General features: G+C 44.0%; 1 protein-coding gene across 2 annotated transcripts in view; it reads left to right on the forward strand.

The window, feature by feature from the left end:
• The window catches only part of PDPN (podoplanin), a 29,735-nt gene extending 18,571 nt beyond the window's left edge, over nt 1-11,164 (forward strand). The window contains exons 2-6 of one of the 2 annotated variants that reach the window (XM_004741440.3): nt 1,353-1,507; nt 3,241-3,382; nt 7,539-7,589; nt 8,355-8,466; nt 9,437-11,164. In XM_004741440.3, the coding sequence (XP_004741497.1) occupies nt 1,353-1,507; nt 3,241-3,382; nt 7,539-7,589; nt 8,355-8,466; nt 9,437-9,443 (467 nt within the window). In that variant the 3' untranslated portion in view covers nt 9,444-11,164. The remainder of the gene's footprint in view (nt 1-1,352; nt 1,508-3,240; nt 3,383-7,538; nt 7,590-8,354; nt 8,467-9,436) is intronic. The other variant, XM_004741441.3, reaches the window with a different exon arrangement.
• The last annotated feature ends 6,344 nt before the right edge of the window (nt 11,165-17,508 follow it).

The raw sequence follows: 17,508 nt of genomic DNA on the forward strand, positions 1-17,508 counted from the left end.
GTGCTGACTTGAACACTGCCCGGACACAAACACCTACTTTTCAATTACACAACGAGGTCTCCAAGCATGCCCCCACCTCCCCCAGTCTCGCCCCTGGGACGTGTATGCTTGCTTAGTTTGCAAGTGTATTTAGTCATGGAATTTCCAGAGGATGGGGAGGGGGCCCATGACCAATGACTCAGATTTTGAATTCGTGAAAAAGGTTATTTGATGAGCTGAGAAGATGTCCCTGCTTGGTCGTGATTCATTTGGATCATTGCGACAGAGGTGAAAGGAAAGGCCACTGCTGCTCTCTGTCCTGCTCCCCTCACTCCTCCTTCGTGTGGAATTCAACCTGCCACTTCCACTCCAGCCATCCCCTGATCCTCTGGAAACCTTTCTCATGGGTACAACAGGGTCATTCATTCAGTGTTAATGCAGAAAAGCCCAGGCAAGGGACACTGAGTTCCCTTATTAGCATAGCTCTCCCCGTAGTAAGACTTCTGTTGGATATCTCAGCACCGTTATGTACTTTACTGACTTTCCCCCATAGATAGTAACCTCAACTATAAAATCAGAGGTTGACCATACCTGTGATGTCTATGGTCAGAGCCAACGGTTCTCATCATTCAAGAAAACATCAGGCTCAAAATTAAATGGAAAGCAAGCTTGACTTTTAAGAGATTGGGATCTGCTTTTGGACATTCCGATTTGGTATGTTTAAGATGGAGCCAGCAAATTGGAATTTTTAGAAATCTTTCCAGGGACTCTAATTTAGAATGTTTCCAGGTCTAAATGATACATTATTTTAAGATTTTATTTATTTATTTTTGTGAGAGAGAAAGAGAGAGAGCACGAGTGGGACAGGGGGCTGGGGAGGGGCAGAGGGAGAAGCAGACTCCCTGCTGAGCAGGGAGTCCCATGTGGGAGTTGATCCCAGAACCCTGGGATCATGACCTGAGCGGAAGGCAGATGCTTAACCAACTGAGCCACCTAGGCATCCTTCAATGATGTTCTGTTAACCTGAATGCACTATTGTATGAACTTGTGCAAAATGGCATTAGAAATCTGGTTCCTTACCGAAAAGGCGAAGCATACATCCCTTTGTCACCCTGCCATGGCAGAGGCGGGAGATGGGGGAAGCTTCATTGTTTTGCATTTTTATCCCTCTTTGCTTTGCTATGGAGACCACCAGGCCATTTTATGCGATGGAGGTACAGCAAGGAGAATGGTTTGTGGTAAGCTGCAAAGGTGACCCCCCAAAAAAAAATTCCTAAAAGAAATGGTAAAGAAAATAATCTAATTGTAGCTGGCCAGTTAGGTCTGGCCACACTATTTCTACCTTAAGCCCTGACCTAGTCTTTCTTTCTCAGCCAGCACAGTCCGGCCAGAAGATGACATAACAGTCCGGCCAGAAGATGACATGACACCAGCTGTAGAAAACAGCATGGTGACCCAAGGTGTCGAAGATAACGTGATGACCACAGGCACCAGCGAGGACCCCTATGAGTCTGGCTTAACAGCTCTGGTGAGTGTTCCAAGAAGAGTGGAATTTGCTCCGTAGGCATGTGATCATATGCAAGGATTTTTATGACTGTCTTATTTCACTTAGCATAATATCCTTACGGTTGTAACACTTGTGACAATGTCCTTCCTTTTCAAGGCTGGTAATTCCATGGTATGTCCCAAGCACATGTTGTGAATCCGTTCATTGGTCATTAGATGTTCGGGTTTCTTCCAACTCTTGACTCTTGTGAATAGGGCTACTGTAAAAATGGGTGTGCAAATACCTCTCCCAGACCTTGCTTTGAGTCAGGTGTATACCCAGAACGGGGATGGATGTGTCCTATGGTAATTTTATTTTTAATCATTTTGAGGAACCTCCATCTTGTTTTCCATAGTGGTTGCACCATTTTATAATCACAGAGTGCACAATGCTTTCGGTTTCTCTACCTTCTTGCCACTATGTTATTTTCTGTTCTTTTGAGAGTAGCCATCCTAACGGGTATGAGGTGGTAATCTCATTGTGGTTTTAATGTGTATTTCTCTGATGACTAGGGGGTACTGAGCATCTTTCATATGCTTATTGACTGGATATCATCTTTGGGGAAAGGTCTAGGCCAGTCCTTTTGCTCATTTTTGGTTTTTTGTTTGTTTCATTTTTGGTTTTGATTTTTTTGAGAGAGAGCAAGCGAGTGAGCGTGCACGTGTACAAGCTGGGGGGAGGGGCAGAGGGAGAGGGAGAGAATCTCAAGCAGGCTCCACTCTTAGCATGCAGCCCAATGCAGGGCTTGATCTCATGACCCTGAGATCATGACCTGAGCCAAAACCAAGAGTTGGACCAACTTAACCAACTGAGCCACCCAGATGTCTCCTTTTTGCCCATTTTTGAATCAGGCTATCCGATTCTTTGTTGTTAAGTTGTAGGCATTGTTCATATCCTTGTAAGTTGTGGGAGTTGTTCATAACCTTATCAGGTATATGATAGGCAGATATTATCTCCCATTCCATAGGTTGCTTTTTGACTCCGTTGATTGTGTCCTGTGAGGCACAAAGTTTTTAAATTTAAGTGGTCTCATTCATCTAATTTTGGGTTTGTTGCCTGTGCTCACTGACATATTTGTTGAATGCTACATCGGCATGAACTTTGGAGTCAACAGAATCACTTCCAAGTCTTCTTGCTTGTTGGCTGTGTGATTTGGGGCATGTTGTCTAATCTCTCTAGGTCTCATTCAGACTATAGAACTATTAATAGGATTAATAGGAACTATTACAGGATTGTTTATAGACTAAATGAGAAGGTCTTTAAAGGGCCTAGCTACAGTAAGCTCTCCATAAATGCAAGTTATTGCACTAATTGGAGGAGGGAAGGCACTGAAAGATGATACAACATAATATGTACCAAATAAATCTTACAGGGAAAAAAATGTCATTCACTTTCAAGGGAGAGAAAGAATTAAAGCCCAGTGAATTGGTATTTTTTGAAGAATTAAAACCCTAGGAAGTCAACTTTTTAGATTAGATTAGATTAGTCAATTTAGTCATGCTAAATATTTAGTATTTATTTCTGGAGTACATTTGGTTTCATTCCTGTCCCCAGTCTCTCACTTCTGTTTGTTTGTTTTCTTGTTTCCACTTTAAATTTATGTCCTCATATATTTTATATATTCATGCCACTTTAAATCTTCTATTATAAGGTTGAGTATATATTTGAAAACATTAGATCTTATTTCTTTTTTGCCTCATTTCCTTCTCTAATAGGTGCCAACAAATCCAACAAATACAGAGAGCATAACAGACGTACGCATAGAGGATGGGCCAACTCAAGAAAGCACAGTTCATGCCAAAGAAGAAAGCCAGAGCACCACAACTGTATTGAATGTAGTGACTAGTCATTCCATAGGTAAGAAACTCCATAGGTCAACTCTATAGGTTGATCTTCTTTTCTATAATCAGTACATACAAATATCCACGAACAAAGCTAGTGATTAGTAGTATTGGAATGCCAAGAGCGAGCTCTGAACCAAGCCTTATGTGCTCGGTTCAGATTCAATGTATAGGGTTGCTAAATTGAATTTGGTTGATTGAGTTGCTGAACAAAGCTCTCCCCTTTCAATGACAGCTAGTGATCATGTCCCCACAGGGAGAAGTTAGCTACTGGCGTCATGTTGGGGATAGTAAGTTGATACAATATTACACTAAGAACTTGGTGTTGATACTCAAGAGCAGGAACCTTGACCAACCTACATAAGTTGTAATAGATTCTATACTAATATTTACCATCTCACCCTGAGTTCATGTCTGCACACACACTAAAAGAATCTATTCTTGGGGGCTTCACTTTGATTCATAGTTGGCACCTCCAGCTGTGTCAAAGACCACTGTCTTGGGTATTTGTCATTATTTGAGGTGTAGACCATCACCGAGAATGAGGAAAAATCATTGCCATTACAACTTAGCAATGGAAAGAAAGAGAGCCTTCTTTTCTAGAGCTTTCTTATGAGAAATGTGGCTATTTGGGATTTTTATTTTAAATTTTTTTAATTAAAATTTAAAATTGCCTTATTTTGTAATAAATAGTGTGGGAGAGGGAGAGGGAAAAAACTAATCCTTCTATAATTGCAATGAGTGCTTGTTAATGAGCAATTTTTAAGATTTTATTTATTTACCTGAGAGAGAGAGTGATAGCCTGGAAGGGTGGAGGGAGGGGGAAAAGCAGTGGGGAGCCCGATATGGGTCTCAACCCCAGGATCCCAAGATCATGACCTGAGCTGAAGGCAGACACTTAACCAACTGAGCCACCCAGGCGCCCCGTTAATGAAAAATTTTATATAGATTATTTTATATAGATGGGTATTTCTTTCTTTCTTTCTTCCTTTCTTTCTTTTTTAAGATTTTATTTATTTATTTGACACAGAGAGAGAGACAGTAAGAGAGGGGGACACAAGCAGGGGTAGTGGAGAGGGAGAAGCAGGCTTCCCACTGAGCAGGGATCCTGATGCTGGTCTCAATCCCAGGACCCTGGGATCATGACCTGAGCTGAAGGCAGACCCTTAATGACTGAGCCACGCAGTGCCCCTAGGTACGTATTTCCATTTAAACACTTAGAAAGTTACTTTGTTGTTCAATACATATTTCTAGACCCAACCACCACTCTGGTTTTATTTTTTTAAAAAGATTTTATTTATTTATTTGACAGATAGAGATCACAAGTAGGCAGAGAGGCAGGCAGAGAGAGAGAGAGAGGAGGAGGAAGCAGGCTCCCCGCTGAGCAGACAGCCCGATATGGGGCTCGATCCCAGGACCCTGGGATCATGACCTGAGCCAAAAGCAGAGGCTTTAACTCACTGAGCCACCCAGGCACCCCACCACTTTGGTTTTAAAAACTCTATTGCACTTCTGAGTTTTTTTTAAGAATTGCTTTATATTTGGGGCACCTGGCTGGTTCAGTTGGCGGTGCATGAGACTCTTGATCTCAGGGTCACGAGTTCGAGTCCTTCATTGGACATGGAGCCTATTTAAAAATTTTTTTTAATTGTGTTACATTTGTACACACAGTGTCCATAGCAGCATCATTCACATTAGCTAAAACATAAGAGCATCTCAGATGTCCATTAACAGAGACATGAGTAAACAAAACGTAGTATATCTATTTCATTCAGCCTTTAAAAGGAAGCACATCCTGATACCTGCTACGATATGGATAAACCTTGAGGACATTATGCTACGTGGAATAAACCAGTCACCCAAAGAAAACTACTGTAGAATTCCACTTAGAAGAGTCAAATTCATAGAGACAGAAAGTAGGATGGTGGGTGCCAGGGGCCAGGGGGAAAAATGGCTGGGGACTTGGTGTTTAATGGGGATGGGGTGTCGATTTTGTGAGACAGAAGAGTCCTGGAGATGGACAGTGGTGATGGTTGCCCAAGACTGAATGTACTTAATGCCACTCAACTGTCTATTTAAAAATGATGAGAACAGTAAGTTTTATGTTACATGTATTTTAGCACAATGGCGGGAATGGGGGGGGGATCTTTATGAAGTACTTTGAAAATAAAGCCTAAATAAAGGTCACTCTGAAATGACAAAGAAACGGTGAACATTTAAACACCCAATAGAACCAAATAGGGCTAAGCAAAGAAAGAATCATTGATATAATTTGTCACTGGAAAACATTTCAAAATTTTGGAGAAGAATTGATCATTTGTTAAATAAGTTGACAGCTCATTAGCTGCCGAAAATGGAGTGTCCCAAGTTGAGTATTCTTCCCATCACACGAGGATACCTCTCCTATCCTTTAAAACAACATTCTCAGTTTTCTGGAAAATACTCATGATTCTCCTCCTATCCTGTCTCCTGCCCCACCCTGTCACAAAAAGTGTGACTTATGGCCCATTTCCACATAATACATCAGTGTCCCAAGAAATTTTCACATATGAGTTTAAATGTCATTATAAGCACTTGGTTTTTTAAGAGGTGATTTTATTAGGGCAGCAGATGTCTTTCCCATGAAACACCCAAGTACGATGATGTTCACATACGTGACACACTGTCATGACTACAGTCCGTATAATTGGGCTGGAGCTAGGGAGGATAGAACTAATAAGTTCTAATTTGGTAATGAATCTTCCACATTTTTTGGTAATGTGTTTTCTGACCAATGGTGTCACTGATGGTGAGAATGATGTGTTAGAGAATTCTGGAACTCAACAGCCACCATGTTAGGACACGATAAACAAACAATTGACTTTTTCTACTGGTAGTTGGCAGCCAAATGGATGACCTTTGAGGAGCGATTCTGTGATACATTTGTTCCAGGCTGGCCTCAGACCCACCAGTCTTTGAGCCATGTGTGTGTGTGTGTGTGTGTGTGTGTGTGTGTGTGTGTGTGTGTGATGGGACCACCATCAGCTTGAGCTCCATGTAAATGCCCCAGAGCCATGGCTTCAGCTTATGCTGGCAGAAGTGGGTTCAGAGACCCCTGTCCTAGGGCCATCTTGAAAAGGTGCCCTTTTTTAAAGAGTCTTGGTACAAAGACTTCTTTCAAACCCACACATTAGAAAAAGGAAGCATTTGTAGATGATGTTTTCACCTTTGATTGGAAAAGCTCTTGGTTATCTGCGATATTTGCAAGTTATGAACTACAGTTCTAAGGTGGGACCTGACTGATTGACTTCTCTCCCTTGTCTCAATAAACGAAAGCCCTTTGACTTTTCCTCTGTTGGCAAACCTGGTAAATGACCACCACCCACAAGAGTTAAAGACTTGGTACGAAAAGAAGGTGATGGGAAAAACAAAACCAAACCAAAAACATTTACTCTTAAATTAGACATTGTGTAAAATTATCTGAAAGAAGCTCGCAACTTTATTGTTTACTTGCTGTGAGTTCACTCAAACCCATGCCATAGGTAAATGGGAGTAGTTACATTGTAACTATTGGACTAGGTCTGGCTGCAGAGAGAAATCCTAACATAATAGTAACATAAACACGAAGAGTAATTCCTTAATTAAACTTGGCTGGGTATGTTGCTGCCCTATAAGGCATGGGCTTTGCTACTAAAGATAAAAACAGGGAATTGCTGTCATAAGACAAATCAGTCTTCTAGAACTAGAAGAATCCCACCTTTTAGAACTAGAGTCTATTGCTCTCAAAATAAAATCCTTCAAAATAAACTTTATAACAATGGATGAGTTTTCTATGGTCTTGATATTAGACCAAGAATCAACAGCTTTGGTTTCTTTGGTTACCCAAACCCCATTTCTGTGGGCCAATTTCCCTGACTCTGTTCCCTAAAGTCGATGAGAAAACAGGAAGTTACACCAAAGTACTATGCACACATAGGTGTGAAGAGCGTTCATAAATTCAGTAATAACAGTTTTGAAGACAAGATCATGTCAGAACTTGCTTAAAAATCCTCTGATCCAATTTATTTAAGAAATTACATTCTTTGCTTCTGTCGTGCTACCTTCCACTTAAGGTAAATTCATCTTTTGCCAATTGTTAAATTATAGTTATTATATCCTAATAATTCTGTATCATTACATCTCTTTCTTTACAGAGAAAGTAGGCGCAGAGACAACAGTTCACACAGAGACAACAGTTGAAAAAGGTGGGTGAGATTTTGTTATCAAAATATTTTTATAGGAGTTTTTAAAAAGAAGCTTCTCTGAAACTAATCTTGTGATGAATTACATTCTTTCCTAGATTGTAGTCAACAAGAGAGGAATACAGGGGGCATCTGGGTGGCTCAGTGGGTTAAAGACTGCCTTCTGCTCGGGTCGTGATCCCAGGGTCCTGGGATCGAGCCCCACATCCAGCTCTCTGCTCAGCGGGGAGCCTGCTTCCCTTCCTCTCTCTCTCTGCCTGCCTCTCTACCTACGTGTGATCTCTGTCTGTCAAATAAATCTTTAAAATAAAAGAGAGAGAGAGGAATACAGAACCCTCTGAGAACAGGTTTCAAACTTCTTTAAAGAGAGAAAAGAAAATTGCCTGTATTTGAAAACATGCAAACCACAAATGAGTCTCATCACCTAAGGGCAACCATGGAGAATGGTGTCATATCACAATTTATTGTGATGAAGAATGAAAGTAGGGACTCATTTAATCCCAACGCTACCTCGTAATTCACAGTGAAGCCATCCAGTATGAATGGTATGCTGGGCAGATGAGAGCCAGGAACCTTTCCGTTCATATGGCGGAATGAGAGTACCCCAGAGTTTCATCTCCTTCAGGTCAACTTCCACTGAAAAAGCAGAAGCAAATTAGAACCTCATTTGCTGTCTTCAGTGGGGCGGTGGTATTGTCTATAAACGACACATTTTATCACAGGCCTATCATTTATCTTGGTCTCGTGCTTTCTCCCCCCCTCCTTCAGATGGTCTGGCGACAGTGACCCTGGTTGGAATTATAGTTGGAGTCTTACTAGCCATTGGATTCGTTGGTGGGGTCATCATTGTGGTTGCTCGAAAAATGTCAGGAAGGTACTCGTAAGTAAATATCTTACAGTCCTGTGGTAGGTAAATGAGAGCGGGCATATCCAGATCTCCAAATCTTAGAGCTAATTGAAATCTCTAACTAGAGATCATGTTCGTGGATGTCTAGCTGCCCAGTGGTTGGAGCATACAACTCTTGATCCCAGGATTGTGAGTTTGAGCCCCACGTGGGGTGTAGAGTTTACTTTTTAAAAAAGTCAATTTCAGCAGCCCCTTACCTCCGTGAGGACTATATCTGAAGTTTCCCCAGGAGAACAGGCATCTACTTGGCTCTTCTAAGTTTCCAAGAAAAGAGAGGTAGAGCCAAAGATGGCTATTTAATTGACTCCCATTGAGATCTAACCAAATTTGGCCTCTTGTCCTAGTTTTTCAACAAACTGAACTTGAAAGAAAACCCCAACCAAGTTTCAACTTGATACCTAATTGCCTTGACCCAGTCATCAGAGGGAGGGAGGTGGCTTTCAGAAGAACGGGCACTGCAGAGCCCAGGCACCATTCAGACGAGAATTCTCCTGCTGTAGGGGTCCCCCTCCCTCCACTTCTGCCCTGCACATACCCACATGTGGTAGTGAACTCCTAGCAGTGATTATGGGTGAAGGGTAGGAGTTCTTCTCTCTATGAAAATTCAGAAGATTCAAACTCATAACGAGGGGAACACTTTTTCTTATTTCTGTTGGGGAGATGATATATAATGGGAATTGGGGGTGGCAGAGAGGACAAGTGAGGGTTGAGGGATATGTCCCACAATATAGTCTCAGATTGATGTGCTTGGAAATGCCTGGGAACCTGCCCCTGGCGGTGTGAGGGCCAGACATGCAAGAGGAATGAGCAGGGACAGGAGAACAGCTCCAGGTTCCGGAACTCCCAGATTTATACGAAAGGACAATAGGACCATGACTCACAGGATTACTATTCACAGTGCCAGTAAGAGAAGTGACAGTCACCTTTTTCTTTGTTTTCACAGGCCCTAAAGAGCTGAAGAGTTGTTCCCTTCTACCAACACGTTTGAAAGAGAATTTTGGCCTTCCCCATCCCCGGGCGCGTGGGAGAAGATGACCCATGGAAATCACTTGGCGGTCCCATTCCAAATCCATGGTGATCCCTCCGCTTACCAAAAGTAACCCAAGGAAAGACATTTCACGAGACTCGCTCCTCTAGGCATTTGTCTTCTGAAAATATTTTTAAATACAAATTTTGTAAAAGATGATTAAAAAGACAAAATGTATAGAAAATGGAGAAAAGCCATGTAAACTGATTTTTAACTAAGACAATATAATTTAATCGATGTTAGAAATTATAATCCTGTCTCCGTTCTGACCATTCTCTGGTATTGTTAAAATGCAATCAAGTCTGGAAATATTTATACCGATGGAGTCCCTGAGATCGGTGGGTGCCATGCTCGTCAATGGCATAAAGCATTGTGCAATTTCCGCTCTGTTGAAATGGACACATTCCAGTCTAGTCTGGTCTGTTTTAAAAGCCTTAATTTCATGCGAATAATCAAGTAGAAAATCTAAACTTGTTTAACGTCGTGAGTAACTGCCTTTCACTGGTCCAGACAAATCATTTCCAAGGCACCCATGTTAGGTTATAAACAGGAAGTCTATAGTCTGGAGAAGGGATTTTTGTTTCTCACAGTAAGTTCATCGGGCAGGCTCTAGGCTGGCTTATTGCCTTCTCCAGCGATGACTTGGTGACTCAGATTTGCTCCTACCTGCCATCTTCTCTTCCCTCAGAGAACCAGGAGCCAGAGCTCCCGGAGCAGACTTTTCTCTTCCCATGACCTAAGCCCTCCAGATTGGCTGCTTTGTTCTGGAATATGGAAGTCCAGACTGTGGAGACTGATGGAGGCTCAGTGGTGCCTGAGGCTCAGATGTTCCAGAAGCCAAGAACCATGGTCCCCAAACAGAAGGAAACCCTGTGCATGCCTCTGGTCTCATTACCTTCTGCCTCAGAGGAAACATGCGGGACACAAAAATAATACCATAAGATAGTGATTTTAAGAAAGCATGTGGGTTTAAAGACTGGACGTAAACATAAAAGAAATTCCCAGTCTTTGTGACACATAGCACACATTTCCGTGGGGTCATCACTGAAAGGGTCCTCAGGGTAAAGGAGCCCACGTTGCCACCTGGGGCAGGCACCATTTGCTCAGTGCATTTCTTCCCGTAGGTCAGCTGCCTTCTTTCCCCCCAAACACAAAGTTTTTAATACTGAGCAGACGAGTTCAGTCATGATGGTGGCTGTGCAGGCTTCTATCCTCTCAACTTGTATGAAAAAGTAAACTGTCCTTTGGAAAAGCACCTCCCATTCCTCTCTTTCTTGTAATAACGCAGTGATGTTCTCTTAAACAGCATGCCCTTCTGTTACCCAAGTCTGGCTGGTCACCAACCCAAGGTCCGTATTTAAACATCTGCTGATGGAGAGAAGGGGCTTTAGAAGGGCTTTGTGTGCTTCGGTATCTGTCTGTTTCAACGCTCAGACTCCTGAACGGGAGTCGGGGACAAAGTCCGTTTTGTCTTGCGTGTCCTTTCTTTTTTTCCTCTTGCTGTGAACAACAACCGTCCACCCCAAGTCATACACTGGACCCGCTGCCTGCTGGGACAGGACCGTGGGTTTCTTGGTCACATCTGCGTTGGTGCTCCACGCAGTGTAGACCTGTTTTTAAAATAAAACAGATGATTGCGTATAACCATGAGTCAGACCTCTGATTGGAAAGATCCCTTCTGGGTCACGCTTTCGAACATTTCTAGAGACTCTTATCAGTTGTGGAAACCTTTGCCTCTTCACTTGATGGGGAGTGAATTATAAGTGGTTACGGGAAATACATCCACTGGAAAGAAAGAGAACTATGTCTTTCATGGAGGGCTCTGCCCAAGTGGAGAGGTGAAAGTCTAGCTGAGGCATGGGATGAGATAAGGTGGCACCGTGGCACTTATTTTGCTCTCTGGTCACCAAGGGTGGAAAGGTCCTGCCTGGCTCCTGACTTCCCTGCCCTGGATGGGAGCCGGGTCAGGGAGCCATTACACCTGCTCCTGCCAGCCCTGTCAGCCTGTCCCTCCAGAATTCCTGCTCCTGGGACATCTCACGGCTCCACGGCCCTCGGCTACAAGAGCTCTGCCTGGTCTGGAGACCGTAGTGACCAGACACTCAGCCTTTGTCCCTCTGTCCCTCTCTGGCCATTTACCTGTGGCTTCCCCACCTACACTGTTCCACATGGACTCCCGGGCCACACCCTCGGTCTTCTCCCAGCCAACCTCATCCCTGCTCCTAAATGTTGGATGCCAGGAGCAGGAGAGCCCTTAGCAGCATGCCGTCCCCATAGTGCTCCATTTCTGTTAAGTCAGGATTGTTGAATTTGGCAGACATCAGGAATTCTGAGTGCCTGTCTCCTAACTGGTGGAGCATAGCAGAAATTTACATATATATAAACAGGATTTGAGTGCCATTCTCTAGTTAACAACAGTCATCCCTGGGGTGACCTTTTCGGGCTATAGTTTCTTCCTAAGAATGGCCATGAGATGGTTGAAAAAGCATTCCTTTTCTGACAGAAAACTAGCGATGTCCACCCAGCCCCAGAGACAGGGAAAGAGAACAGGGAGGGCTCTTGGCTAGCTCACGTGTGCAGTCACAGTCCCTTACCTGCTCCCGGCACAGGAGAAACGCCCACTCACGGAGCTGCCGGGGCTGCTGGACGTTCAAGGGAACCGCGTGCACTCTCCCATCAGAAGCGCCTGGGAGCAAGGCACGCTTCAGTGAACCGCCCCCCATGAAAGCCTGGTTTTACCCCCTGCCCTGCCCCCTTCTTTGTTTCAAGCAGGGAGAGCCAGTTGCAAACCAGGACTTAGTTCTGCCTCATGGGGCACCTTAATGACCGGGGAGAGAACAAGCCACTGGATTCCTGGCTGCGTCTATCTGCATTTTCACTCGTATTTACTTCGTATTCAGGGCATGGGGCTGCTTGGGACAAATGCTTCCATGGGGAAAATTGTGTAATCGGACATGAAACCTTTTTTTTTTTTTTTTGTCTAATTAAAAGTCCAGTGGAAGTGGGGGAAGCGGTTCCCCGGAACGTGGCTGGATTGGGCACCTACTTGGAACACACCGTTGTCCGCTTGTGTGTCAGAAGACTTGCTTTCCCTAAGAGATGGCACTTCTCCGTCCTCTTCCCGAAGCTTAACATGCGGTTAGACTGTGTCGTAGACCTGGGTCCTTAAATTTAATACATGTAAATGACGTGGACACAGTTAATGGGCAATGACAGGATAAATTTAAAATTTCCGAGTTGGGGGCACCTGGGTGGTGCAGTCTGCTAAGCGACTGGCTCATGGTTTCAGCTCAGGGCATGATCTCAGAGTCCTGAGATCAAGCCCCATGTTGGGCTCAGTGTTCAGCAAGGAGCCTACTGGAGAGCCCCTCTCCATCTCTAAAATAAATAAAGTCTTTTAAAAAAATAAAAAATAGGGGCGCCTGGGTGGCTCAATGGGTTGAGCCTCTGCCATCGACTCGGGTCATGATCTCAGGGTCTTAGGATCGAGCCCCACATCGGGCTCTCTGCTAGGCGGGGAGCCTCCCCCCCCCACCTGCCTCTCTGCCTGCTTGTGATCTCTGTCTGTCAAATAAATAAATAATAAAAATCTTTTAAAAACATAAAAAAATAAAATCTCGGTGTTGAGGCATGAAGACAGACCTACTGCTGTGAAGAAAGTGAGATTTTTTTTTTTTTTTTATATTTTGTTTTGGCTGGTGGGTCCAGCGTACATGAATGTGCCAGCCTGGATTCCTCACTACCCCCCCAATTATTCCCCCATCACTTCCGCTCTCTCTGGGGCTCATCTTATCAGACCCTGATGGAAAACTCAGTGTGTTCTACCCCGGCATCCAAGGGCTCCAACAACCTGCAGGCAATCCGGTCCGCAACCCTGACACCGTGCTCCGCCCAGCTGTTTCTTCCTGCTCCCATCTCTGATTGAGAACTGGTCGATTAAAAAGCCCGAGTGATGGGGCACCTGGTTGGTTCAGTTGGTAGAAGGTGTAGCTCTTGATCTCAGTGTGGTGAGCTCAAGCCCCATACTGGTGCAGAGATTACTTAAATCCTTCTTCTTTTTTTTTTTTTTTAAAGCCAGTGTGATCATCTGAGCTCAGGATACTGGTGGCTCAGACCAGATGGCTATCCGGATGCGGCATGAGGTGGTCTGGTTCTGGTTGTAATTGAATAATGTCAACAGAGTTATCTGACAGGTTGGACATGGGATAAGAAAAAGGCAGAGAAGTCAAAGGAATCTTAAGGAGGACTTTGCCCTGGGCAACTGGAAAGTGGAGTTGCCATCGAGTCACTGGGGAAGGCGGTAGGTGTTGTAGGTTTGAAAGGAAAGAATAGGACTTCTGTCTGGGACATCTAGAATTTCCCTCCTGTGGTTCCTACGCATCACCAGCCAACACCACCCTATTTCCTGGCCTCGGCTGATAAACAACTTCCACAAATTCCCAGCTTAATCACAGATGGGCCAGTGGTGTCCCCTAGACACTTCCAGCCTGCCGAAGCGGCCTCTCTCAACTTGGGTTTCTGCCCACACTGGCCTGATTGACTCTGCATTTCCAAGGCGTCACTGCCCATTCCCTCTGGGCAGGGGTTGGTTCTGGAGGAAAGAGCAGGGGAAAACCATCTGCCTTGGAGCCTTACTATTTTTTCTACATGAAAAATAAAACCCGTAGAAAATAATACCTACCTCATAGAGCTCTTATCAGCCTTAAAATCATGAATGTTTACTGCCTGTTTGAAAACAGTCACTGCTCAGTCATTAGCAGCAATTACTCCAACAACCCCTTTTTGCCTCAGTTATTACAGCCTCATTTATTTTCCCTACCTCCCTGTGAAGTAGGCAGGAGATCACCCCCATTTTACAGATGAGGACATTGAGGTTCAAACAGGTGCCTAAAATTACAGAGTCACGCACGATGTGCCTGAAGCATAACCGAGGTGCAGGTATCTTGATTCATTCTCTGGATCTCCTTTGTTGGGTCCACATGGCTCTTTCCTTTTTCTTTCTTTCTTTCTTTTTTAAGTAATCTCTCCACCCAGCTTGGGGCTCAAACTCATGACCCTGAGATCAAGAGTCACTCGCTCCATCAAGAGTCAGCCAGGTGCCCCCACATATCATCTTCCAAAATCAATTGTTTCCCTATCAGCTCAACGGTAGTGTATTTTGAAGACACAGTTTCCCCAGCCAGTGGAAAAGAGGGAACTCATTTTTTAAATCATGAACTATTTTAAACATACAGAAAAATGCAGGAATGAGAGCAAAGCCCCACACGCCCACCATTCTGCTCTAGCAAATCCTAACTTTTTCTCATATTGTCTACATATTTTTTTTTTTTCAAGAAGTAAATCCCCTGCACATACTGTCCCCGGGGTCCCTCCTGACATCAGTTCCTTCCTGTTCCCTTTCCCAGATGGCCCATTCTCCTGAATCGGGTGTATTGCATTTGGAAACATGTCTATTTTTCCACTACTCTCCTTATCTTATAGGTAGGCATCCAGAATCAAGATACAGCATTGTGGTGCATGTTTTCAGCTTTAAATACATGGAATCCTTCCCTGCAGCTTGCTTACTGGTCTGGAGGCCACAAATTTGAAATCAAAGCATTGGCAGGCATCAACATTGTGAGATGGATCCTTGTGGAGCACGGGGCTCCACTGCGTCTCTGCAGCTGGTAGGGAGCACCATTTACTCAGCATTTACTCATGCTTCTCCTGCCAGTGGATAGTTAGGATGTTTCCAGATTTTTGTGTGTCTTTTTTGTTTTTTTTTTTATTTTAGTTTATTTATTCAACAGAGATCACAAGTAGGCAGAGAGACAGGCAGAGACAGAGAGGGGGAAACAGGTTCCCTGCTGAGCAGAGAGCCCAATGCGATGCGGGGCTCCAGCTCAGAACCCTGGGATCATGACCTGAGCTGAAGGCAGAGGCTTTAACCCACTGAGCCACCCAGGCGCCCCAGTTTCTAAATTTTTGAATTGCAACCATGCTCTGACAAATGGGGTCATAATAAAATAATTTCCATGTTCCTAGGCACTGGGATTTTTGTCCCTAAGGAACAATAAAAGTAAAAGTGGGTTCATGTTTTGGATATTTAATTATCCAGATTTGACTAGGAATTATTTAGCATCTCTTAGAATTGTGATGCTCAGAGGAAGAAGGTCTAGGTTAATTGGATTTAAGTGGGTAATAACTTCAAAATGACCTTTTATCCCTATTCATCTCTTCTCTTTCAGATGACCTCCTGATATTCTCTCCCATAGGAAAACATTTTAATAAAATACATTTATTGTTTCTTTTTGAAATGATAGCAATGTCTCGCCCACCTTCCATAACAACATTTTTAGAGCTAGTTAATTACTTCTAATAAAAACAGAACTTCGTGAATTTAAAAATTAACATTTTTTTTAAAGTACAATGTGATATATCCGACGTTGGAAGAGGTTTTCTAATAGGTAGCAGAAAAGGAGTTTAAAGATGTGAAACTGGCTCCTGAGAAAAATCCTTCTGGGGACCCAGAGTCCAAAATCTTTCCGGGGAAGTTGTCAAAATAGAAAGATTTCCTGATAGTCACCTTCTTTGAAATGAAAAAGAAACTTCCAGGCACACAAAATTAAATTGCACATTTTCCTCAATTCCAGCAGAAAACCAGGAGTACGCTTGGTACCAACAGGGAAATTCTCCACAATTGTTTTATGAGCACCACCTTCAGAAAGCAACTGGGGCCAACCCCACCTGGAGTGGTCGAATTGTGGTCCCCAAGATGGGAAGTCCAAGTCCCAACCCCAGGCGAAGCGTGGTCCCTGTGAAGGTGACCTTATCTGGACAAAGGGTCTTTACAGCTGTAAGATGAGATCGTATTGGACTAACTGGGTGAACTCTAAATCCTATAACGAGGGTTCTTTTAAGAAGAGAAGACACAGAAGAGGAGAAACAGAGGATGAAAAGCCATGGGAAGACATAGGTAGGTTGGAGTGATGCCGTTACAAGCCGACGAACATACACCCCCACCCCAACCCAGAACTATCAGAAGCTGGAAGATGCTGGAAGTCTCCCCTAGAGCCTTCAGAGGAAGATGTGCCTGCCAACGCCTTGATTTCAAATTTGTGGCCTCCAGACCAGTAAGAAAATAAATTTCTGTTGTTTTAAGCCACCCAGTTTGCAGTAATTTGTCACAGCCACGCTAGGAAATTAACACACCCCCTGAGCAGCCCCTCTGGGGAGGCAGTTCCCCACTGCCTATCCAGCCCATCCCAGATGGAAAGCAACCCTGACCTCTTCCTCTCTGACCTTGAGCCATTCCCTCGATTCTTCCAAACAATGGGATGGCAGCTATCATGCTTCCTTTGTGACAGACAGATGTTACTAGACCTTCCCATGCTGTCATTCCAATTTTTCACTCACATTGGAGGAATCCATGGTGAAAGAAATATGTAACCTAGAACAATAGGGAAAGCCAACTCCTGCCTGATGAGCGGAATTAAAGGCAGACCCAATGGCACTGATTTTCTCCACCCTTCGTGATGACTAACCTTCCAATGCCTCCCTCACTCAACACTCACCCTGCGTGATCCGAGATATTTTAATGAAATAAAACACCCACGGCGACTGAGGGAGCGTCCAGCAAACCTTCATGGCGCACTTCCCTGTGAGTCGGGCGCTGCCATAGACGTTCACAGCGAGAAGAATTATTCTAACAATTCATAAAGCGTGCCAATAAAAATACCCCTTTTTTTTCTGTGGCTAAAAGAAAAACTTTGTTTTCATAGGTCTTCATTCATAGACCTCCAATGGGATTAACTTTCAATGGCCAAGGTGTTGATGGAGTTACTGTCAGACAGCCGAGCACACAGCGCGGCAGAGATGGCGGCGGCCACCTTAGGGACTTCTGTGGTGTTCTCCCATCTCCCCTTTGTTCAGTCCTCTCCCCGAGGCTCCTTGTCTACACTCCATTGTCATGGGCCTGCCCTCAGCAGGTTGCCAACCGAGTCACTGAC

This window comes from Mustela putorius, unplaced genomic scaffold (assembly GCF_011764305.1).
Source record: "Mustela putorius furo isolate JIRA1106 unplaced genomic scaffold, ASM1176430v1.1 tig00003853_pilon_pilon_pilon, whole genome shotgun sequence".
Taxonomy (NCBI): domain Eukaryota; kingdom Metazoa; phylum Chordata; class Mammalia; order Carnivora; family Mustelidae; genus Mustela; species Mustela putorius.